The sequence below is a fragment of the Phalacrocorax aristotelis genome, chromosome 5 (genome assembly GCF_949628215.1).
Source record: "Phalacrocorax aristotelis chromosome 5, bGulAri2.1, whole genome shotgun sequence".
NCBI lineage: Eukaryota > Metazoa > Chordata > Aves > Suliformes > Phalacrocoracidae > Phalacrocorax > Phalacrocorax aristotelis.
In genome coordinates, this window is record NC_134280.1 from 46,186,461 (window position 1) to 46,210,744 (window position 24,284).

Sequence of the window (24,284 nt, forward strand, 5' to 3'; positions counted from 1 at the left end):
CCAACTTGGATGAGAACAGAAAGTATATACACATTTATGTGCATGCACTAGGCTTGCCCAGTTGCATTCAGGCTCTCAGACAACCAGTTATACGCTCCTTAAACATAAATTCAGGTTAGCACAAAGATCTCCAACAAGCAAAAAAGTAATCTAAAATCACTCTGCCTTGGCTCTCGTTTCATTAGCGTGCACCTGACAGTACGGACTGCAAAATGCCTCTGAGCAGCATCCCTGCAGAAGGCATTACTGCTGCCACATCAGCTGCCAACAGCCTTTAAATCCCTTTAGCCTTCAAAAGGGTAAAGGAAGCTGAAAGAGGGCGGTAGACCCCTGAAATAAGAACAGTCCGGTACGTACTGTGCAAATATATCAGATTTTATTACTCTTTCATGGAAATAATAACAGGCATTCAGGTAGAAACATATTAAATTAATGCAGTCAACAGTTTAAATGCAAAAATAAATATAAAGTCCAGCAGTTCAATGCATCTATAACAGCTCATTTCTTCTAACAAATAGAAAAGATATTTTTTTTGTCTTTTAAACGGAGAGTTTCATACAATCAAATAGAAACGAAGGTACAAGCGCTTTCTTAGAAAACATCCCAACCCGGCTGCCCGCTCAGGGCGCTCCTCAGCCGGCGGCTCCTCGCAGCCCTGGCCGGGTTCAGCCGGGTCCCGCCTAGCCGGGCCGAGCCCCACCGAGTCCCACCGAGCCGGGCCGGGTCCCGCCTAGGCGAGTCCAGCCGCCCTCAGAGGGCCGAGTCCGAGTCGCTGGAGTCGAGGCTGTTGCGGAGGCGGCAGCTGCCCAGGCGGTCCCGCTGCAGGCTGAGGTTCTGAGTGCTCCGCCGCAGGCACTCCAGCGACTGCAGGAAGGACTTCTTGGCCTTCTCCTCCTCCATGGGGGACACCCCCTCCTCCTCCACCTCCTGGATCTCGTCGAAAGTCACCGGCTGAGTCTTGAAGCGCGACTGCCGGGGCCGCCGCGGCTTGCCCCGGGCGGCCTTGGCGGGGCGGGCGGGCGGGGGGAACTCCTCGGCCAGGCAGACGAAGTGGGGCATCACCGCCTGGTAGCTGGAGCAGACCCCCATCAGCTCGGCCGGCTTGGCGGCCATCCTGCCACCCGCGGGAGTGCCCGCCGCGGGGGCCGGGGCCGGCGGAGCGGGGTGGGCTGCTTCGGCCGTGCCGGGCGGGATGCCGGGGCTCCGGCGAGCAGCGGCGGCCGGGCGGGGACGGAACGGGACCCCGCCGACAGGAGCGGTACCGCGGGGAGAGGAGCGGCAGGGTCGGATCGGGTCCGGTCCGGTGTGCGGTGCAGAGCGCAGGGTGCGATGCTTCCCGCCGCCTCAACGGAGCCGCTGCTGCCGCCGGCCCCTCGCCGCCGTTATATACACCGGCGCTGCCCCCGCGGGAGCATGCTCAGACGGCAGCGGAGCCCGCTTGCAGCCTGTCGGGCCCTTCCCTTCCGCCTGACGTCCTCTCCCGGTACCGCTGTCAGCTCGCCACCGCCGCCCCCGGAACCCCCCTGGCCCGGGGGCGGGATTGGGAGTGGGGCGGCGGGGGGATGCCTCGCCGCTGCCCCTGCGGAGGCTTCGCCCTCGGCCCCCGCGACCCTTGCCGGTCCCCAGTCCCCTTCCCCTGGCTCCTCTCCTCCTCTACCCTAGCTCCAGTCCCCTGTTTCCTCTCCCCCAGCCCCGGCCCCAGAGCATCCATCCCCTGGGCGCCCAGGGGAACGTCCATCCAGCAGGTTATCGAGGCCTCACTACATCCCCAAGAGCCACAGCGACGGCTCAGCTCTCTGTATCTTACCTCACAACCTTTGTTATGAGTACTACAATGTCTATGGCTGTAAATGAATACTAACAGACGTGTCACGGCAGCCTTCAGTAGGGATTGCTACCATCAGGATAGCATACATACGGTTAAAAGAAATCCCACAGCCAGCCCAAAGCTGAATACCACAATGCCCCAAATGCAAACTCCAGAGGATGGTCCCAGCCAAGAAATCATCAGCAACAGAGGGTTAAGCAGGACTCAAGACACTGGGGTCTGTTCCCAACTCTGCCACCTCTAATCTAGTTTAAATGCCCACTTCAGTGTGACTCCATTTTTTTTTTTCCTTTTGGAAGGGATCCTAAAATTTTCCATTCCCTGTGGGCTCTAATTCTTCTTTGATATGATGTGCAATTGGATCCTCAGAGAAAAAACAGCATACAAGTATTACTGAGCTGAAACAAAAGCTTGCAGATTAGTAACGGCTGGGACCATGCTTTAAAGCTGTGTGCGCTAAGGAGTCTCAGTGGCGGAAAAACCCAACAGCATAAGAAAAATGTATAACAGGAATAGGAAAGGAGCTAGAAGGAAGCAGAGTAGAAAAGCATGAGGGAGGAAGAGCCTGAAAGGGTGAGTCTGTCCCCTCTTCAGGGCTAATGTTAGACTATTCCCATAAAGACATTCTCTGGTATAGCTTCACCCACTCAAGAGGTTATTTTTGAAGCTTGATTAGGAACCAGGAGGGAAGCAGAGGCTTAGCAATGGCATTGGGAATCCTGGTCTGTGCCAGCAAGGGGATGGGGACAGGGCACTCAAGGCCCCAGGGTTTGTGCAGAAGTAAGTACCCCTGTGCTCGGCACGCACCCACCGCAGTGCAGCATAGTGCTACCTGGGCCAACTCCAGCATCAGCCGGTGAATTAGCCCACAGAGAGGTGTGTGCTTACCCCAGCAGCCCTGGGTTCTATGCCCAAGCTAGCACATCTGCAGCTAGCTTGAGTTTGTTGCACTTCGCTACAAAACATATTCTTTGTACAGAGGTAGACGAGTGCTGTGAGAAAAAACAGAAGCTTTAACATATAGCACACACATCCTGTGCCATAGTCCAGCATGCCAAAAGGCACTTATTTTTATGAGCTCACCATGAGAAAGTCTCAACTTTGTCTCTGGGTAAGAGTCAGGACTGGTCTCTCCTCCTTTCACACTGCCTTAGCAGTGGCAATGTTTCAGGATCTGCACTGGAAACAAACCGTTCTAATTACAGCCCTGTCTCAAATGGGATAAAATCAGTACAGCTTTGGGAGATAGGGGACCAGAGGCACTTGGTAGTGCATTTCCAGAAGTCTGGCTGCTTTGCCTCTTGCGGCATAAAAGAAACATGAAGAGTCTCAGCTTTAGGAAGCACCTGGCTGCAATCTCTTAGCTCCTTGGGTCCCCAAGGCAGCTTTAGGGCCAGGTACAGTTTGAAGACTTTTTTGGGGGAGATAAAATTAGCTTAATAAGGGAACAATTTTCTGTTTGGTCAAATTGAATCATTCCACCTTGGAGAAGGCTGTGTTTTTTACTGTTGACTTTAGCCTGTAAAGCTCTTACCTCCAGTACAGCGATTCCCTCTCCCCGAGCCCCATTTTACGACAGTTTTTATTCCCGACAACTTGGTCCTGCAGCAGGGTGAGGGCCAAACTGTGTCTCCTCAGCACAGCCCTCCATGAGGACGAGTCTGCAGAACAGTTTGGACTCCTGGGGCTGAGCTTGTCTGTCCTGCAGACACAAGCTGTGGGTTGGCATAGGAGCCTTGTTCTGGCAGTGGAGAAAAGCATCTCACATTCATATGAAGCAAGGTAAATTTAATCTGCTCTAGCAACAGCCTAACATAAGAGGATCCAAGGCCCTGCAAAAAGAAAGGCCGGTTGACTTGGTATCTGAAATTCAACACACGCATCCCCAGTCCAAACTGCCCATCTGGTTTCATACAGAAAGTTCAGTATGAGGGCAAACTGGTTTTGCTTCAGGTAGAGCGAACATTTCATTCCCTCCCTGTTCTGATTACAAAATGCTCTGGGAAGTTGCAACGCTGAGTTGGAACATCATCACCATGGTAATAACTGGGAGGCCTTAAGATTTTATTTGAGACAATTCAGAAAAAATATCCTGTGACATAATCCCCCAAGTTAGGTCTGCAATGCGCTAATGTAAAAACTATATTTACTCCAGTGGTTTAAATCATGACTTTAATCTCGGTTGCTCCCGATACTGAAATGTGACCTCATGGTATAGATTACACAAACTCTCTGCCATGTGGATCATCAGAGCGGATTTCTTTCCTGCATAGTACAGGGCTGAAGTCACATTGTACACCAGGGCACTGCCCAGGGGCTGGGGGGGACCTTTACCTGGGGCTGGGAATGTTTCAAATGCTGCATATTTTACATAAAATATCCACTCAACAGCTGTGGGGCCTTGGAGAGTTAAAATGCCAGTTTCACACGAGGAGAAACAGCTAACGCTGCTGAAACAGCACCACAGCAATTAGTTTATGTCATCAGGTCACTCATTTTACAATGCAATTATAGGAAATACATGCATAGCCTATTAATTATTATTCCTCTTGCTGGCTATCAGACTGAATGCCACTGAAGGGAAGGGAAAGAGTGAGAAGAGAGAGAGAGAAATCCACCCCTTTCTGAAGAAAAAGAAACTTCTCAAAGGCCAGGGCTTCCACAGAAACCACCTGTAGTGAGGCGATGCCAGTGCGGATATGCTGAACACCGTGGTTTGTGCCCCAAAAATGGAGCAGCGCTGTAACCCTGTCATCAGAGTTGACAGGGCCTCCCTGCAAGTCAGTGGGATAAGCTGCTTCCCAGCGGGATGCCTTCAGCCCATCCCCAGCAGGTGGGTTTTAAATCTCCTCTCAAAACATACTCGAGAGTAAAACCTGCCTCTTGCTGTCCTGCCAGGCTTCCAGTAACACTTTGTACTCTGTCAGCCACAACACAGCGCCTTGTCATGCACATCATCTCCTCAGCATTCTACTCCATTAATTAATTTCCATCAGAAGTGGGAAGGAGTTGCAGTTCCTTCTCCAGTATAGTTCACATCCTGAAACAACCATTTAAAAAAAAATAATAACATTTGGCTAAATGCAAGCTAACGAACACCATATTACAAATAGGAAAGGACAAAATAAAGAGGCACTCAACGCAAGTTACTTCTGAAAGCAGAAGGTAAGCTCATCTTTTTCTCTGCGTGCACACACACATTTGATTTGAACTTGAAATTGTACCTTTCTGACAGGAACAGAAGTTACTCAGCGAGGCCCAATGGAAACCCACTCTGGCTCTGCTGCCTGGAAGAAAGCAAGCCATTGCTACTTTCTAACTCTCGTAACAAAACAGCAGCACCGCCAAGCACAGTTTAACTCAGCAGCCAAACCTCTCTCAAGCACACGTGAATGCATTTACACCAGGGAATTGTTTGACTAATTACTTGCAAGGGCTACACACTTCAGGTTGCCTTATCCCTTTCCTTATGCATTTGGTTGGATATCCTTTGTCTTTCTTTCCAGTGTTTCCAGCTGGGACTTTAACAGCCTTTTAACACTTTTTTCCTTTTAACAAACATAAATAAAAGCAAAGCCACCCCCAGCAGCTGACTGCCTGAGGGTAATCCTACAGTAGGGATCACACACCCGCATGCTCACAGTCAGGCAGCCAACAGAGCAACACACAGCCAGCATTGTAAATGCTTGATGTGGCTCTTGAAATATTTTCCTAAAGACAGATGCCTCACGTTCCTTGGGCCACGACGAGGGGCATCCTACCTGGCAGCACTCGGTGGTAGCCATGTGGAGCCCTGCATCTGGCAGCACAGGTGAGGCATAAGCACTTTTCCCCTCTGCAGCAGGCAGTTCTCTGCAGGGATTTAGCTGCAGGATTGGAAACCTCCATAGGCAAGGGAAGATTGGGCTTGTTCTGCAGTGCACCCTGACTCCAGCCTCCTGTGGGCTGGGGCTCTCCTACACTCTGAGCACCACGATTTTGTCCTCAGCAATGTGAGACAAGGCAGAAGCCTTAGGCAATAAGGTGTGAGGAAACTCCCCTACAGCACTCACCATATCTTGGAGAGCAGGTAGTTCAGCAAGGCACCAGTGCACAGCACCAGAAGGCTCGGGTCCCTCGGGGGTGTTTGCAGGCAGCTTATGAAAAATTATTTCTACGAGCCCTTTCCATGAGGAAGGTCTTACTGACATACCAGGGAGTTGCTAGGATGGGCAAGTTCTCTGAAGCATGCTTTGAACTGGATGTTTGATGCATGAATTATAGGTGTATGGAAGGATTTTTACATCTCCCCAGGTGATCTGCCACAAAAATGGTGCCACCTTGCCACGTATCGAGGTTCCTGAGATACTTCTCTAGACAGAATACTTTTTAAGAGGTTTGTCTCATTTTTATAGAGACTTGGCCATTTTATCTAAAGCATTGCCTTCTAAGACAACCTAAAGTAATAAGTCTGTTTAAAAATTGAATTCAGCTAAGTTGGCAACTCCAACTTTTTCTTTTTCCAGATAGCTTCACAGCATGATCCTCCCTTCCTTAGTCTGTCCCTGAAACCTGGCTCCTCCTCTTCCCTGTCCTCCAGCTGCATCTCCTGCTCCCTGTTCCTCAGTCACAGCCACTACGGTTTTAGCAACACTCACATGCACCCAAGCCCACCAGCCCAGGAATGCTTACCAGCACCGGGCAGGGTGGTGGTCACCATCCCCACTGGCACCTCTCTCTAGCTGGGAGCTGACCTGGAAGAGAAGGTGTTCCACTACGCAGCATTAGCCATACAAAGTCTGAGCATTGTTAATTCCATTAAGTATAACTATATAATCTATATGTATATTCATAAAATGTAAATTGATGCAATGCTGAATCATTTCAGAGGCGTGGTCACAGGCCTAGGACAATGGAGATGTAAGCCTGCCATGGGTTTTTACTGCGATGTAAGACATTGAAACCCACGCTTCAGCTTCCCAGTGAGGCATGTGAGAGGAGTGCTGTTGTAACTTGGCCAAGGGCAGTCAGGTCAGGCTTGGGCCACTTCAAAATGAAGACCATAAAGATCAAAGTCAGGTTTGGTAGGAAGGATGAGTTGAAATGAGGAACCCCCTGAAGCAGAGGAGTCAGCCAAAGGCAGGAGTGCAGTGAAGGTCAAGACAGGAGGGAGCAGGAGGAACAGCAGGGCCATGCAGGCTGGTCAAAGGCAGAACCAAGACTGGAGTAACAAGAGCAAGGGGCAGAGTCTGGGGTCAAAGACTAGGATGGCAAACCCAGCAGGGGGCCGTACGGCACACTGCCTGCAGGGTGCATGGCATTTAGCCCTCTTCAAACCTCACTTTTCCCTGCCAGCCTGTTTTAAGATCTGGGAGCGGGTCCATTTCCCTCAAGTGCAGCAGCCAGCACTGCAAGGCAAGGATGTACCCACGGCATGACTGTCAGTCACGACAAACACTCCATAATGCTTGTGAGAAGCTCCTGATACAACACGGTTAACAGAAAGTATAGGTATTCAAAGCTCCTACCTCCTCAAGTACCTTATTTGCAGTCTTGCCTGACTTTTTATGAGCTGCAATAAATCCCATAAAGCTTCTGCCCACTGCCACTAGGACAACGTAGGCACTAAGACAACATACTGACTAAAATGTTTGAATGTATTAATGCTCCTCACAGTAATATATTATTTCATTCTCTGTATTGAGTTGTTTTAATTGTAAAGTGACAGCTGAAGTGAGAAGTCAGTGTTTCAGTAGCACGTCGCAGGATAACAGCATTTGGCTGTCATCGCACCACTAACAATAATTGTAGTAACAAAAGTCTTTGTTTTCAGAGAGCTGCAAAATGTTCCCTGATGGAAACTGCTACATTAAATTTCCCTTGTTTGGCCTGGCGGGCGTCAGAAGGGATGGCAGCTTTTCCCAGCGCTGTTACTGACGTATTGGGACATGGTGCTACAGGGAAACGAGATAAGAGTGTGGTTTAGACAACTGGAGACCAGTGATTGCAGAAAACTCAGCTGTTTAAAGAATGAAACCGTACTTTTAACAAATTTAGAGACTGATTGCTTTCAGCATTCCTGCTGGTACAAGTTGCTGCCACCTGGAGCAAAATTAACCTCTAATCTTCTACAATTTAACTGTTGAGGTACTATTTGTATGTCTAGTTGTTACTGTGACCCTATCAATGACGCAGTGCAGAAATTAGGATCTGTATTTCAATAATACCTTTTGCAATTAATAAAATACGTCCCGTTTCAGGTTGAGAAGCTTAAAAAATGTTTTTCCCCCCGCAAAATCACTTAAAAAGTACCCAACTGCTGATTTTTGCAAAAGCTGAAGAAATTGGCCTTTCTTATGTGGGTCAAGATTAAAAAAATCTTAAGTCAGTGCAACGAACAGGATCTTAGCATTTCTGAAGGATTTCATCTTCCACTTTCTTCTGCAGCTAAAAACACTGCAGAGCATCCAAGTATTTCAGCAGAATAAATGTCCTTTTTTCCCCTCTTTTTAAGCCTATTTGTAAGTAATCAAGAAAGAAATAAACTGCAGTCTAGAGATTAAAACAGAAGTTTCTTGACAGTGAACTATCAGACTTCAAGTAACCAAATTCTGCAGACTATTTTTCACTCTGTCTCTAAACCTTTTCAGGGTCTTTAGACAAAAATTACTACATCAATAAATAGGTGAGTGACAGTGGTTCCAGCGACCAAAGCCCTGCCTTGAAGAGGGGATCCAATGTAGTGCTAGTGCTGGCAAGCAGAAAGAAAAAAAAGCATAACCCCTTCCCTGTCAGATGAAAGCCCGTAGCACCCAAAGCTGAAGAATGATCTTTGTAACACCAGGAAGAAGCTTTTCTAAGATAAAATTGAGCCACTTTGGTCTCTGCAATGGAAGTGAAGTCGGGAGTTAACTGATGAGGCGACAAAAGGAAAGGCGGACCAGTGCAAAATACAGAGCAGTCACAGAGAAACAGCCAACACTCAGGCTGTTTTATTCTATCTGCTGCAGCACCAAGATGCTGTGTCTTGTGTCCGGTACATAGTGCCTCACTCAATTGCTTTCCTTGCCCTAAGGCCTGGGAGGATTTCTTCATGCTGGCTTGTCAGCCTGTCCTGGGAAATGAATCTCTTCTCTGGTGCAAACTGTGAAGGCTTCATCGCTGCTGGGGAAGCACAGATATTGGCAAATGTTGCCTTACGCACAAAAACTTTCCTACTGACATGCCCACCACCTCCCCTCCCCTGTGCTGGGCTGGGCAGGTGGGTACCGCTGCTGCATCCTGGCCCTGAACCCAGGGAGCCTGCAGCTACCCACTGCTTCCTGACAGAAAACACCACCACCAGGCAATTTTAAATCCCTCTTCCGTCACTCCCACTTGCTTTTCCCAAATAATCAAGGAGCATGCATCTTGTGGCCCGCCTCCTTTCCTAGCCTCCTCCCATCCCCCCCACCCCAGCTATTTCAAGCTAAAGGCACGCCATGCTGGTCAGGTAGGCCGTCTCCTCCCAGGCACAGCGCAGAAACCTGGCACAGATCAGCCTCCAGAAAGCAGAATGGAGGGAAGGGGGGAAACTGGGAACTGTGTAAGCTCTGCAGCCTAAGAAATCATGCACTGAACTGGGATTGCAGGTTGTATGTCTAGGCCAGTACGCCCTCTGGCAAGTCATGCCTCTGTTCGCTCCTGCTTCATCTTCTGTCCTCTGAATCATAAACTCTTCAGGGCAAGAAGTCCTCCCTCATGACAACGAGGACCCAATGGCCAGCAACGAGTCACAGCTATGACTCCCCCATCCATGCAACACTGGGGCTCTTTCTAGCCTATGGCTTCTGCCAAGTGGCCTGTTTTCTGCTCTTTGCTGCTTTAAGGGATCATGGTCAGCTAGCTTACCTCCCTGGGTCAGCCACTGCAGGGTTGCATGACAGCCTGCCCTGGTGCAAAGGCATCACTGGAAACACACACCTGGGGCAGAGGACTGGCAAAGGTAACTCAGAGATCAGCTGTAATGTGTACCCACTCTTCAGTGTGGGGTCTATGTGGTATCTCCACCATGGAACTAGAGAGAGAGTAAACACCACCCTCACGTGAACAGCAAAGCAGCTGCACATGCAGCTATAGGCAGAAACAACTTCTGGCTGAGCATCATTCTGGATCCAGTGAGCACCGTCAGTCTGGATGATCCCCTGTGATGTGAAGGCTCTGCTCTAAGTCTGGCTCAGCCAGCAAAACCTCCTGAGTGATCAGAACACTGGGGAGTCTAAACCAAATGATGGAGGCCATGCGATAGACCTCCTTGCTTCTTATTCTGATTAAAGTTCTTCAACATGGTCCCCACTTTCTTTACTTAAAACAAGGCCTCCTAGCTCTGCCGAGACACACTTCCCAGAGTGAGCAGCCAAAGAACTGCCAGCTAACCTCTTCTTCAAGGGAGCTTGTAATAACTCCACAAAGCTGTATCAAACATTACACAGAAGAATGAGGTAAATGAAACAGGGCAACAGGGAGAAAACACACATCTGTCATCTTGCCGAGTGGGCCCTCTGGGAAGGACCAGCACTCTTACAGCCAACTGCTGCTGAGCCCCTCTATAACCCTTACAAGTCACCCTCAAGAGGAGATGATACCTGCAAGATCTCAGCAGAAGTTAGGTGCAAGGGAGGGCAGGCCAGTGAGCTCCAATTTAAACAAATGGCCCAGGTTGCTATGGAAACCTCAAGGATGGAAAAGAAGCATTTTGAAAACAAAACATAGTGAGGCAGATTTCATATCCGCTCTGAAAAGCGACCGGAAAAGGCAAAGTGGGCGTTAAATGCTTTTTAGCTAAGTCAATAGTAGCAGCACTTGAGGAGGAGGCATTACGGATTTGCAGCACCCATCATACTTCTTCTAACCCAAACCCCAGGAGAAGAGTCTTCTGTACTTTGCCAATACTATGGTACAAAAATTCTGGTTTCTTAACCCCTTCCTGGCACCCCATCTCCTTCTGCATTACTATTGTAGCTATAAATTACTATATGTAGCTATACTAAGCCCATCAGTCATGACAAGTGGAAAACGTACAGCTAGAATTAATCTGACACAGGATGAATAAAATTATCTACAGCTTTAAAGCTAACCAAAACTGAAAGCCCTGAAGAGGTTCCCACCTCACCCCCAAAAAAAGAAAGAAATATAGCAGAAAAGTGACGGAACTTTGCTATTTGTTTTAAATGGCATGTGCTCAGATCAGCCTGGTGTGTCCCAACAGTGTAGTATTCAACCAGACATACTCTAATCTCATCAAGAGTTTGTACTTAAATATTCAAGTATTTTGGATTAAATTATTATTGCAAGTAGCATGGAAACAGAGCAGTTCCTGACACCAGTATGGTTAATTAATAATCTTATTATTTATATAGGTGTTAAATAAACTTATGGTTACATATTGTTGATGGAACGAGTCGCTCCTTTTTCAGAACAGCTGCACCCTGCGTGTTCCCTCAGGGTGGCAGGCCACCATCCATCCTTACCTAAGACAGCTTCCATTCATCTGCTGCTTATCATCAAGCCTGAGGGTCATTATATTTTGGAAAAGGTGACGGCTATTTTGGAAAAGTGAATCTTAGCTGGGGTAACTAGTAGACTCAACCTGTTTGAAAGCCACAGACAATGAACTGTTTTGAGGAATGCAGTTTTTCAGCTTTTCCTGGAAGAGACACAAATACTCTGATGAAAAATAGTATTTCAGAATGAAGAAACAGGAAAAAAGTAAACCTACAGTTTATGTCTTCTATGTTAAAAAAAATATTGTCACACTGCAGCAGGGAGCGTATGAGAGGTAACTAGAGATAAATATGAACAAATGACAATGGGAGTGAGAGGGGGAAAGGAAAAGGATACAAGAGGCAGTTTGGAGACACAGGGAGAATACATGGAATATGGAAAATAAAATTCAGAAGTGCTCTGTGCGCAAAGCAGCTCTTAGCATCTGCTCCACTACCTCATACGGATGGACTACTCCATGCTTAGGTTGGCGAGTCTGGTGATAACAGCAAAGACAAAACCCCCAGGCAACCTGCCCCTTGCCTCAAACCCTTTGTGTATGTATAAACCTTTGGTTTCAGAGAAACAATGTATTTTACTTCAATGTCGTGAATTCTGAGTTTAAACCTTTTTTCAAAAGGCTTTTGGCTGGGAATATTGTACTGTCAAAACAGACCTGAGAAGGAACAAAGCTTTATAACTGGGAAAAAAATCTTTTGGGTAGCATTTTTAGAAATATTATTTTCAAATCCATACAACTAGGAGAAAGGTTCCTCCAGCTATCTTTAAGTTAAAGAATGGAACCTAACTATCTTTTTTCCATTCTAAATATGATACCCTCTGCACTTGACTCCAACACCAGAAACAGCTGAATATTAGCACTAAAAAATTTTCAAGTTGCCCTGGTCTCTAATGAAAAAATCTTTAGGTGCCACAAGAACAACACCAGGCTCAAGACTTCTTAAATCTCACTTTTGCGCAGATGTATCTTGAGAACCCTAAGAGTGGTTGCAGCATTCAGGAACAAATTTCTACCTACAGGAAGAATGTCCCTGCAGAAAGCTCTTCTGAGGAGATGTGGGCTGGAATCTCCTCCACTCTAAGCCATTTCCTGCTGTCCTGGCAGGCAGGAGGTTGCAATCCGCTGCCACCTGGCTAGGTGATTTTTTTGGGAGGAGGTGGCTGGAGGAAGGAAGGACCCACAAGTTCCCAGCTGACAAAGAAATTTGACCTCCATGCCAACTGTTCCCCTTGCAGCCAGGGCACTCAGGACTGGGGGAGGAACGATGCCACATGCCTTCTCTCCATGTCCACCAGATTTAGATATATGCAGGAGTACAGTCGACACATGAGAACAAGCAGAACATAGTAGACACCAGCAACAAAAGGGTATCTCCCCAAGAGAGCTCCATGGGATGCAGCATTTCTCTTATAAATCATTTTATTGCTGGGGAGGAAACCTCAGTCTTCTCCCAGATCAAAGCAATTAAAGAAACTAAAACACAATTTGCTAACATTATAAATTGAAACCAAGGAAGTAAGTCAAAAACTGTTCTTCCGCAACAGTATCCATCTCTAGGGCCCTATCATCAGTTACATGCCACAGCTTCACTGAATTCAAATGAGTTGCAATTTCCACAGACTGAGGTTTGAGAGTTTAGAAGTTTCCCTCTAATCCCCATTTCCTACTCTCTTTTGCAGCATGACTGTTCTTAACACAGTGTAAATAAATGTAGGTTGTACGACCCGATAAAGCTAAACTGTTGCCTTGTCAGAATAACTGGAAAAATTAGCACTGCTCCTTCATTAGGAAAACCACTCTGTCATGACTGCCAAACCTGGGCATGCATACAGGGGTGTGCACAAAGCCCCAGTTACCCAAAGAAAGTAAACATGAAAGTTAGCATCTGCCTCCTTCGACACTAGTTCTCAGGAGATACATCACAGACCCCAAATCTTAGATTCAAACGCAAGGAATTAACATTAAATATACTCCAAAAACACGTTTCCATGCAAACTGGGATGAAAATGAAGACATTACTAGATAACAAAGTAGTTTTCTAATAACGTTTATTCATTTTAGAAGAATAAACTATTTCAAAAGCTGTATGGTGCTTTAGGTAGAGAAACTGCTTCTAGAGTTGTTTGATACACAAAGAAAATTATTCTGCCCAATTTCACAGCATGGGGATTGAAATGGCTCAACAGTCTGTCCTTTAGGTCATCAATAGCATTAAAAAATAGGCATAATTGAGTATTATTAACTTGACAGCATTCATCAAATAGAAATTTTAAACTACAGCAAATGCTGGCTAAGACGAGAGAGACATTTTCTAAACACCGACTTACTCTTGCACTGAAGAGGGACACTAGCTTGCTTAACAACATTAACGTGTTACAAGGCAGAGTATTTACCCTTGCTTAGATCCTAGTTCAGGCAGAAAGTGAAGACATTCCAAACCTACGTTTTGATCCAGTACAGTGGATGCCATTTAGTTGCAGTGAGAACTTAACCCCATAGGCAGCATACCTGACTTAACATCCAGACAGCAGTCATCAGCAAGCTGGTTCCTACCAATAGCTGAGACGGACCTAGGACAGGCAAACTTGAAGAATTCCAGAAAGTCAGCCTAGAATCAGGTCTGAGTTGCTGACTGCCCCTCTGTAACAGCAGAGGTTCAAGAGATAACCCTGCAAGTAATATTCTTTAATGCAATATGCATTGACCTAGGAGCAGTAGCACCAGAGCCAGTGCTGTATCTGGTGCTACCACACTCTACTTAGTGCAGCTTTGCAACTGACTTACAGTGTCATTATAATAATTTGGGTCAACATCATTGGACCAGTTCTTCTGGGTATCAAATTTGGCAGCATAAGCCTGATTATTTTAGAGATACTGACATTTCCTGCCCCTCCTGAAATCACTGGAAGCCACAATTTAGCCGTGCTAAAAAGAAACACAAAAAAAGAAACTAAAAATTAATTAGCAAATTCTGAAAGTAATGTTTCTCTTTTCCTGCCTATGATACAGAGGCTACAGTTTTCAGCCAGCAGGTATGGAAGACTATTAATACTCAAGCAATGGGCAGCTTTGACCTGGCTGATAAGGCTTGTGGCTAAGGTGTCTCTGCTGCTTGCCTTTGTCTGTCTTGTCTACATGGATAAACAGGATAAAGTCTGACCACACAGTGCACAGCAGAAGGGAGCCTTGAACCTCTGTTCTACCAGACACTAGTATAATTCAAGTAGTTATACAAATAATGAAACTGATTGCTTCACTGGAAAAGACTTTGCAACCTACAAATGAAAAGCAACGTGCTACCCCTTGGTGAAGTGAGTAATACTCAAGAGATTGTCATGAAGTGCAGCTTTCTCATTTCTGTGCACACAGCACACATACAGCTGGCTTTACATAAAAGAATCCTGTCTTGTTGTTACTTAGAACACAGATCACTACTTGAGGGGAAAGGGGAGACAAGAGAAGGTGCAAAATACCTGCTCACCAAATCTTTCTGCTCCAGTCAGTACCTCTTGGATCCTTCATGTGCTTTGTGTTCTTTTAAGAACAACCATTGTTTTTTTCACAGACTTAAAGCCTGTGATTTAGTATCATCCAATAGCATATAATTTCTGAAAACAAAACAGCACTGTCCACATAACACAGGGAGCTTCTGATTGTCAAAGATCTTCGTAACATCAATTCTTTTCCCCACCAGACATTTCACAGAACTCTGCTCCTTTAAGGCTTCCTTTATATCTGTAGCAAACTGAAGCTCTGGATCTGCTGTGGGTTTATATCCAATAACCCTCAAAGTGCCTCTTCACTTCCAAACTCCATCAGGTTCTGGATAAATGATCCTAAAGGTCAAGTTTATCCGTGCATCTCTAGAATGATATTCCTTAGGCACTCGATGCTGTAAGTGGCATTAGGGAAAAAAAAAGAACCCAAAGGCATGAGCTTGTGTATTTAAAATACAGGTAATTGAATGATGTAAAAAAGGAATTCATTTCCTGTGATGCCTTTTTGTTAACATTTCTAAACATTCAGCTAAGGCAATAAATTCATGTCCTGACTGCTCAGGGCCACTGAGAACAAAAGGTCTTTGTAGATTACTGCAGACTTGTTAAATTAAGTTGCAACTTTTTTATATTCCAAGTTCCTAAATTGATTTTGTTCTTTCAGCTGCAGGCTGCAACCTTCATTGCTGAACTTCAACGCTCGAGCATCTGAGATGATGCCAATACCATCACTTAGCAGTTGAAAGAAAACCCATTGTTTCTGTGGGTGCTTTGAAATTCTGAGGCAGAAAGCAATATTAACATGCTGGGAAACAATTGTGTCATTGGAAGCAGAACGTCCCATACCTTTATAGGAGTGCCTTGTGCATATTTAGAAAATGGCATTGTAAGTAAAGGACGTAAATGGTGTCACAGAGTTCTTACCTGCCAATCCTCCTGGGTAGCTCCTTCCATTACCAGCAGAGTCCCATGATCAAGTGGGATTCTTAGTCTTTCTACATAAGTATAGTCTCCATTCTCTTCCTAAACAGAAACATTAGACACTGAAGAAGCAGGCATGTGTATTTGGTAGAATGCCAGTCCTCTATAGCGGAGCTTAAAAAGCTTGGAGGGGAGAGGAGGAAAGGAAGGTCTTACAAGATCAAGAAGTCTAACTAAACTTCTAGTTACCGTATTTCATAAAGAGTTCAGGAGCCAAGCATTTTTTAAGGATGAAAGAAACCATTGTATGTCACTGCCTGTACAACACAGGTAAAGTTCAACAAGCAGCTCCTATATCTAGTGCAAAATTCTGGAGGCTGCAAACCTTTTGGAAACATCCACTCTTGAAATAAACAGTGCTGTGAGGACACATTCTGCAATAGCCACCCTGATTCCAACAGTTGAATACTTCATCAAAAATACACGTCTTCCTTCTATTCTGAATTTGTCTTGTTTTGGACATTACATGTTGGCATAGTATTATCTGCTAGATGACGAACTTTTCCTATCCAAAAAACCCCCTCCTTTTCCTATAGTCCCCTGTAAAAAACGTTGTCTTAAACTTTATCATCATTAAGCAAAACAGACTGCTGAACTAGAAGACAAATAATTTGCAAACTTTTGTTAAGCCTTCAGATCATGTACAACTTTTCTAAAGCACAGATGCAGCATCCGGGCATAGTAACACTGCAGTACTAGTCTCACACATGCCACATCAGTGGGAATAGCAATTCTCTATCGCTTTGCACTATCCCTTCTGATTTTAAATCAGACTAATACACTGCTAAGTCAAATTGCTCAATGAAGTCTATTATGCCGACACAGTTCCCTTTGTCAGTCACAACAGTAACCTCCTCATGAAATCCTTCTATGTCTGACATGAACTATCTTCCAGAATGCCAGATGGGCAGGTACGTACTCCTTTAATGTTTTCCGATTTTAGCCTTCAACAGCTGCAGAAAAAATTGCTGCGAACCTTGAACAACTTCCCTTTAACATCTTGCCTACTTAACAATGGCACTTTGATTATTTCATTAATATTAAAATGTGAACAGGAAAACCAGGATTTCCCCCAAATACACAATGGCAGTATGTATTTTGCCCTTTATAGATATCTATTGCCAACTTTGCAAGCTGTCTAGGAAGAATGGAAAGCAATTCTCTGAAATGAGGAATTCAGGGAAGTTTTAGTTAGGAAATCACCTGCAAAATACAGGGGTTATTTCAGAGAGAGGGGGAATTAGAGGAATATTTTAATTAATGTTGAAAGGGAGGAGACTCAAGAAGTCTTTTATTTTTAAGTTACAGAAAGCCGTAGATAACTTGAAACTGTAAAGTGGATAATAAATGTCCTCCACTGAAAAAAACAAAGAGTATGCCAGGTTCTCATTCTTTACATTGTAGAAGTACAGGGTTAACCTTGTTCTGACTACACTGCACACAGCAAGCAGATAGCCTGAATGCATATTTGTTATTGTACCACTGCCTCCAGAAGCACAGATACTGGCTTTTTTTCCAAAGAGATCACCAAATCAGTTTTTTGTTCTTGAAAGAGAAGCCAGAAATACACAGTTGCTACAAAGAGATGAGGAAAAAAAAATTAGCTAGGTCTGAGTTTCTAAAGCATGATGGTGTTCCTGTAAGAGACCACACATCTTAGACAGCTGCTGAACAAATGCTTCAGATTTTTTGTTTTGAATTAGTTAGGCAGCATCTTCTCTTCCGATTTCTTATAATGGTTGGTGGACCCCTAAAATCACACTTGCTTAGTGTTTAGGAGGAAGCAATGCTCAATTATTTCAGGGCCAGCTGAAGGCAGCAACTACTCCAGACTCAACAAAGCCTGTTATTATCAGAGTGGCATTTGTCACATTTGTCATGTAAAATGAAACTGTACTTTGGGAGGGGGGGAAGATATGAGAGGTCACAACCTACATCACTTGTAAGACTAGCCGATCACAAAGAAGGTGGAAACAGTACAGAACATCTGAGACTTGGAAAATGGAATTATGACAGTAAGTTTTAACCCAGCTTGAGGCACAGGAATAGTTACCTGGTACTGACAAAAGTCCCACATTTCCGAAACAGAAGCAAATGTTACAAGACCTCCAGTCTTCAGCTGTATGTTGAGTTATTCAGGAAAACTAACAGGGCTCCGTACAGACTTGACAGTTAGAAGAAAACATTAACAGGTCATGAAAAGGCAGAGGTAGTCTTCTGAGATCCATTAAAAAGACCCAACAGCTCTCATCCAACACATTCTACTGCATTTACAAAACTTTATATTTTCAAAAATCTTAACTTCTTTGCAGCTTAATTCTGCAGTAGCCCAACTTGCCATATGCTTGTCTTTTAAAAGTTCATGGCTTGCCAAAAAGCTCAAAATAATGAGGTAAAATTATGTCCTGGACTTAAAATGCAGTCCAATTTACAAAAGAACAACTGGGACAGGGGGAGGGAGGGCAGTATTAAAAAACACAGATTAAAAGATGACTGCAAATCCTCTAAAATGCAAAAGAGCTTGGTTGGGATCAAATAAATTCTCAATAATAAAAAGCATCGCTTGATATAATTGACTATATATTTGCACCTTTGCCACTTCCTGTTCATGTCTGGGACTAGAAGTCGCAGTGCGACAGAACAAGGCTATTCAATACCGTGTCAGCACTAGCTGGCAATTCTGGATTTGTGCATTTCTTGGGGATACCTAAGGGCCTGAGGCTGTGCCAGTGGTTAATTAAGCTCACTAAACCTCTGGAATCAAGGAGTGCTAAAGGCACTCAGAATCACCTGCAATATATATTCTTTTTAAGGAAAATGCAAAACATATTTTTAAGATTCTAGAATTATTAGCCATTTATCTTGTTCTATTAAAAGCAAGGTATAATGCCAAGAACATTTTCTTAAACTTCAGAGGAAACAAGGAAAAAAAATCAAAAATAGGTATTATAAACACAACTACTGATGAAAAGCAGAGAAATACCATTGCATGGCTGTTTTCTATTTCACAGGATTACATCACTTCACTTTGTGGATGGACAACAATGGACTTATTTTTCTCTCTTGCTCATCTTCATTAAAAAGGAATTCTTCTAAGAGAAATGATTTAGGAGATAACATCCTTTTGGCTTAGAAAAGTCAGTACGTAAAAGCAGAAGTTACTTCCTGTTGTAAATGGGAAGTATCTGAGCATAGTTTTCCTTAGAGAAAGAAATTTTTATGACAAGTGGTTTTGCAGAGCCAGTGAAGTTAGCCAAAAAGTTTTCACTGTCTTACATGTCAGTACTAACACTGTCTACCAAATCTCATTTCAGAACTTTTATCCTTAGAGCTGGTGTTAGATATACAGAAAACGCAGTTAAGTTTCACAGGTCAAGAAGTTTATGAAGAAAATTTATTCTTGACATCTAAGGAGGAAAAGACTTTTTTAAAATACTGATAACAAACATGGAAAGAAATGCATCCAATAAATTTTATTTGGTCACTTCCTAACTCTATATATTTCTTACAAAACCAGCTGCTTCCAAAAACAGGTCTAATAAAGCAACTATTCTGCATCCATTAGAATTTTCATCATCTTGAGTTGCACATTTAATACAATCCAAGCTTTACACTGTTGAAGTACACTGGCTAACACTTTTTTTTATCCTTAATTCAAGTAATTACAGTTAATAAGTGAGGAAAGCTCAGCAGGAATTGATGAGAAGCTGTGAATATAAAATTTGTACGTGTTCCGGGACTCCATCAAGGTTTTTTTTTCTTAAAATGGTATAAAAATCAAAAGAATCAAAAAGAAAAAGAAAAGATCTAGTATAAATCTATACAAATCACCTAAATTTGTTTCTTAAGTCTCAGGCAAGTTTATGGAGACAGTAGTAGGAAATGGGTTCTGGATAGTGTGGAAGCATCTTCCATTGTAAGGAAAAGTAAATGGAAGCATCCCGTAGAAGAACGTATACATAATAATGCAGTTATACATGCAAATGATGCAAAATTATTTTCAAAGGCAGAAGTTTGCAGCCCTCATGAAGAGTGCTGGCTTCTAGTCTTCTGCTTTACCTATCTACCTATTATCAAGAGAATGATCCTTACAAAACTTCTAAGACTTCCATCTTGCTTGTATCCCTCTTGTCCAGTTTACTCCTCTACCACCAGGAAACTCCCTGCCTCCTCCAACAACAAAGTGGTCTCATCTATCAATACTTCTGTGCTTTTACCTGTTTATTCTCACTGCCTCTGACGAAATCCTCACTGCAGCTCTTTTCTTTACAGATTCAGTAAGAATGAATATCAGTCATATTGCCCTTTCCTCACGTAATCCACTTGACCACCTACACAGGACTGTCTTAAAACTCCCTCAGTCTTCCTGCAGCTGACCTAGCAGACTGCAAGTGAGGTAGCTCTAAAGCACTCCTCTCTGCTTGTCTATAAGCTGCTCAAGTCCTGCCAATACTGGTGGACAACATCTCCTCCTCTGCAGCCACTGCTGTCTGCGAGGAGTCTTCAAACCAATCTAAAAGTTCAGTCTCCCTCATCCTGATCCAAGCCTCAGCTTCTGCTGTGCTCCCTATATTCCCACATTCTTCTCCAGTTAGGCCTGTTAGGACATGAAGGGTTATTTTTCTGCTGTTTTCAAAAGTACTAGGAGATCTTTAACTTATACTAGAAAAGCTACCCAAGGACAGAAGAAAAGGACTGTGTTTTAGTGTTTCATATGAAGGACAGACCCATCTGAAAGCTGATTCTGAGAACACCACAAACATCCTGCTATTATCTAACACACACACATGAAGCTCACTCCCTTCCTCAGCACCCATCAGGCTCTTTGGTTACAGATGGAAGAACAGCAACCTGACAGCTGGCTTTCTAACTCCTTCCACAATTCACATGGAAGTTTACTGGACACCTGTACCCAGCTGGTGCTTACAGCACCCAGATGTCTGCTCTGTAGAGCAGCTCCCAGTAGGACTCAGTGGGACATTAAATAGCACCCTTCACCCTTGACCTAACATTTCACACCCAGCTTCCAGAAAGACCTGTATCAGATAACCTGGCATTGTCTCACTGAGCTGAACCATGATAAGCAATAGTAAAAATGGTAGAGAAACTGTATGAGAAAGACCCATCTAACGCAGTGAAATAAATTCCTCTAGGGTAGGACAATTAAGTCATGTATGAGTGGGACAGGGGCCTTGAGGCTGTGTCAAGAACAGGAGGAGGTCACGGTAGTGCAGAGGTGAGAGGTATAATGTGGGCAAGCACAAGAGGACTTGTTGCTAAACCAATAGATTGTGTGTGAATTGTGTATGAATCACAGCTCTAGAACAAAGCATTAGCCTCTTGGTTTCAGTGTAGGCAGGAGCTACAATGATGTGGGGGAACAAGGAGGCAAGAAAAAGTTTAAGTAATTTACTGGAACTAGAAGTAGAAAATAAAAGAAACCAGATCACTTCACTGTAGACTTTGAACTACCAAGTAGGTATCCAAAAAACCCTAGAAACCATTCAAAGCAAAGGCAAAATATCAGCTACAACTACACAACTGGTCCAAATAAACAGAAAAGGCAGCATTTAGAAGAAAGAATGCTTAAAAAGAACAACTCCAGTGGGTAAAGTAGAACAGCTTCTGGCTTGATGTTAATTTCCATGAAAAGTCTCCTTAATTCCAGTGGGGAATTTGCTCCCAAAATGTATTTGTAGCTCTTTTTTTCCCCTCACACACACTGGGCTGAAATCTGAGTAGGACTTATTTCTACTTATTCATAAGGGATGCTTGTTGATGCAGATTCACATAGACTATACATGTCTCTATACTCCTTTACCACGTATTGTATGATGAACACTTACTCATCCAGTACAGTACTCACCAAAAAGAAAAACAGAGGACTGAACCCTTCCCTCCCCTCACACTAGAACAAGTTTCAGGAAAAAAATACCATTTGCACCTAAATCACTTTTTTTTTTCCATTTTTTTGCCGAGGAAAAATGCAGAGAAAGGATAAAAAGATTTCCTTTTGTGACAGTTTCAGAATAGCCTATATAAATGCCATCAAATTCTTACCAGACAAATGTCAAAATTCACACAAACATGCACAAAAAACCCCCAGCCCACCAACTTTACTAGTCATCTTTGCAGTTGGAGAAATAGGATTTTATTCTATAATGAGTTCATCCACATTTCAAGATAGAAAATGGAAAATATTTGTACAGACACTAACATAAACTGAATCCTCTGAAGGCTCTGATCTAGTATTCTTCACTAGCACTGCAAGATGTTACATGACTTTTGGTACATACTATTTTGTACCTAGTACATAATCACACACAGACAACCGCTTCAGCTTTTTTTTTCCAGTACCATTTATCCACAGCAAGCTTCTACCATAGTATTTCTCATCTTGTGCTTTCATTAGATCTTTCATCCTGGAATACTTTAAAAGCACTTAGAAGAACAGAGGGAAATGAAGGTCTTTGAAACTCTAGAACCTGAAATACTAGAATGTTGGCCCTCAGAGGTTTAAATTTGGGAGAAAAAGAATTTACTTTCTCTTTCCCTCCTCAGTGAAGACTAAGTCTGGAAAACCCAACGTACTGATACTTGCAGATTACAAACCAGGAAGAGCCTGAATGCCTGTGATGACTGTTAGTCTGAATCCCTTTTCACTCAACTACATTCCTCTTCCTGTAACTTGCTTTCAAACAAAGTAACAGTCAAACTTCAAATATCTACAATCAACTTTAACTTTCTCGTAATGAAAGAGAGAATGCTACATTACAATAGAGTATGAAAATTACTTCTTTGGTGGTAGAGCCTGAAAGGTGGTAATTTCCATCAGAGCTTCTTGTAACTCCCACTTGGCAAAGCATCTAGTGTCACAGGATCTCTCAGAAAATTGCAGGCTTTGGGAATGTGCAAAGAATACGTAACGTGTGCCATATAATTATTAAGTACAAGTCTCCTTAGGCACAGGATGCAGTTAATAGCAACTTACTCAAAGATCACTCTGCACATGGGGATCATACCTCAGAAACAGGTATGTCACACTTGCAAAATGAATACACTTCATAGGTGACAAGAGTCAGCTAGTCAGAAATACCAGGTCAGAGGCACTGAAAAAAAAATAAAAAATGAGGAGAGCTTGAAGGATACACCTACAGAAAATCATCCATTTCAGGAAGAAAAAGGAAGAAGTCATGCAGTACAAATCAAAGAAGGCAGCCAATTATGAATGGCGCAGACTGAATTTCTCCCTTTGCTTAAAGTGCGTGTTTTTTCAGAAAATAGGAAACAGAACAAAAAGACATGTTGCTCAAAAACTGGGTTTGATTTTTAAGAGGGAAACTGCAAAGTTTATACTGAAATCTAAGTGGCTTTGATTCTGATCCATTGAAGGGTAACACACGCACTTCTAGAAATTAATCCAAGCACCATTTACAGTTTTCCAGAGGAATGAACCTTCCAGCTGACGTTTTGTCATCATCACAGCATCAAAGACACTTACTCATGCTATGCCCACTGATATAATGCACTGGTATGTGATCTCATGCTCATGGACCAGGATTAAATTTACTTCAGATAACAAAGACTTTACAAACTAGAAAACTGGTGAAAAATAGAAATTAATTATTTGTTTTCTGGTACAAATTCTGACCTTTGCTGTTCACAACTAGGTGACCCAAGGTGACTCTTGATGGGCAGACTTCAGTATGTCAGCAGATAGCTTTCTAATAGGCTGATAATATTCACCTTTACTTTCTGCATTACTTATTCAGAATAAATAGCAACATAAGCAGACAGCAAACTTCTTATCAAAGTTCTCAAAGATATCTAAAGCAGGATACTCTAAAATGAGGCCTGATTTCTCAACACAGGAACGTGTGATTCCTTTACTTGGATAAATATGAATTGCAAAATTTAAGTTTTAAGTTGGCTTGTAAACACAGCATCCCCAAGCAACAGCATCTTATCTAGAAAGAGTATTCACTACTGAATCACCAACTAATACCTGAAAGGATGTTCTACACATGCCTCCTCATCAAAGTAAAGATCTTTGTTTAATCTGAAAGTATGACGCAAAAGTTTGGTATTTTATGAAAAAGAAATGAGCTTCTTCCCTCTGTTCACTGTTCCTCAATCTGAACATACACAAGCCAAAACGCAAACTTTATTAAGAGGATTTTTATTTACAAGAGGAGTCCAAAGTATTTTTTATTCCACGTACACTATGAATCACACAATGTTTGCCGAGTTTAAGAAAATCGTATCAACCTTTTGGTTCATTTACGTCTCCTTCCGTCATCACTGATTTCATTTTAATTAACAGGAAAGGCCCTTATTTGGGCAGAAGAGCACCCAGGTCGCAATTCCACCTGTTATGGTTTAGCCGGCAACTCAGCCCCACACAGTCGCTCACTCACTCACCCACCGGTGGGATGGGGGAGAGAATCAGAAGGGT

General features: G+C 43.6%; 2 protein-coding genes across 8 annotated transcripts in view; both read right to left on the reverse strand.

Moving 5' to 3' along the window:
- The window catches only part of LOC142057723 (alpha-ketoglutarate-dependent dioxygenase alkB homolog 3-like), a 122,687-nt gene that overhangs the window by 78,918 nt on the left and 19,485 nt on the right, over positions 1-24,284 (reverse strand). The window contains exons 8-9 of one of the 6 annotated variants that reach the window (XM_075094308.1): positions 15,773-15,871; positions 9,282-15,243 (exon numbers count right to left, since the gene is read on the reverse strand). The exons of the other annotated variants lie outside the window; for them this stretch is intronic. Of the exons in view, the coding sequence (XP_074950409.1) occupies positions 15,151-15,243; positions 15,773-15,871 (192 nt within the window). The 3' untranslated portion in view covers positions 9,282-15,150. Of the gene's footprint in view, positions 1-9,281; positions 15,244-15,772; positions 15,872-24,284 lie in introns of those variants that run through there. 6 annotated transcript variants of the gene reach the window in all.
- On the reverse strand, positions 355-6,489 carry C5H11orf96 (chromosome 5 C11orf96 homolog). 2 transcript variants are annotated; one of them, XM_075094312.1, is made up of 2 exons: positions 2,912-6,489; positions 355-1,072 (listed from the first exon to the last, which is right to left on the reverse strand). In XM_075094312.1, exon 2 carries the CDS (start codon positions 1,057-1,059, stop codon positions 751-753), a length of 309 nt encoding a protein of 102 aa, XP_074950413.1. In that variant the 5' UTR covers positions 1,060-1,072; positions 2,912-6,489; the 3' UTR covers positions 355-750. The 2 variants fall into 2 exon arrangements, with proteins under 2 accessions (XP_074950413.1, XP_074950412.1); XM_075094311.1 differs by lacking the exon at positions 2,912-6,489 and having other exon boundaries at positions 355-1,637.

Excerpts from the sequence above, each read along its gene's own strand:
- C5H11orf96 (XM_075094311.1), bottom strand. The coding sequence starts at position 1,113 with ATGGCCGCCAAGCCGGCCGAGCTGATGGGGGTCTGCTCCAGCTACCAG.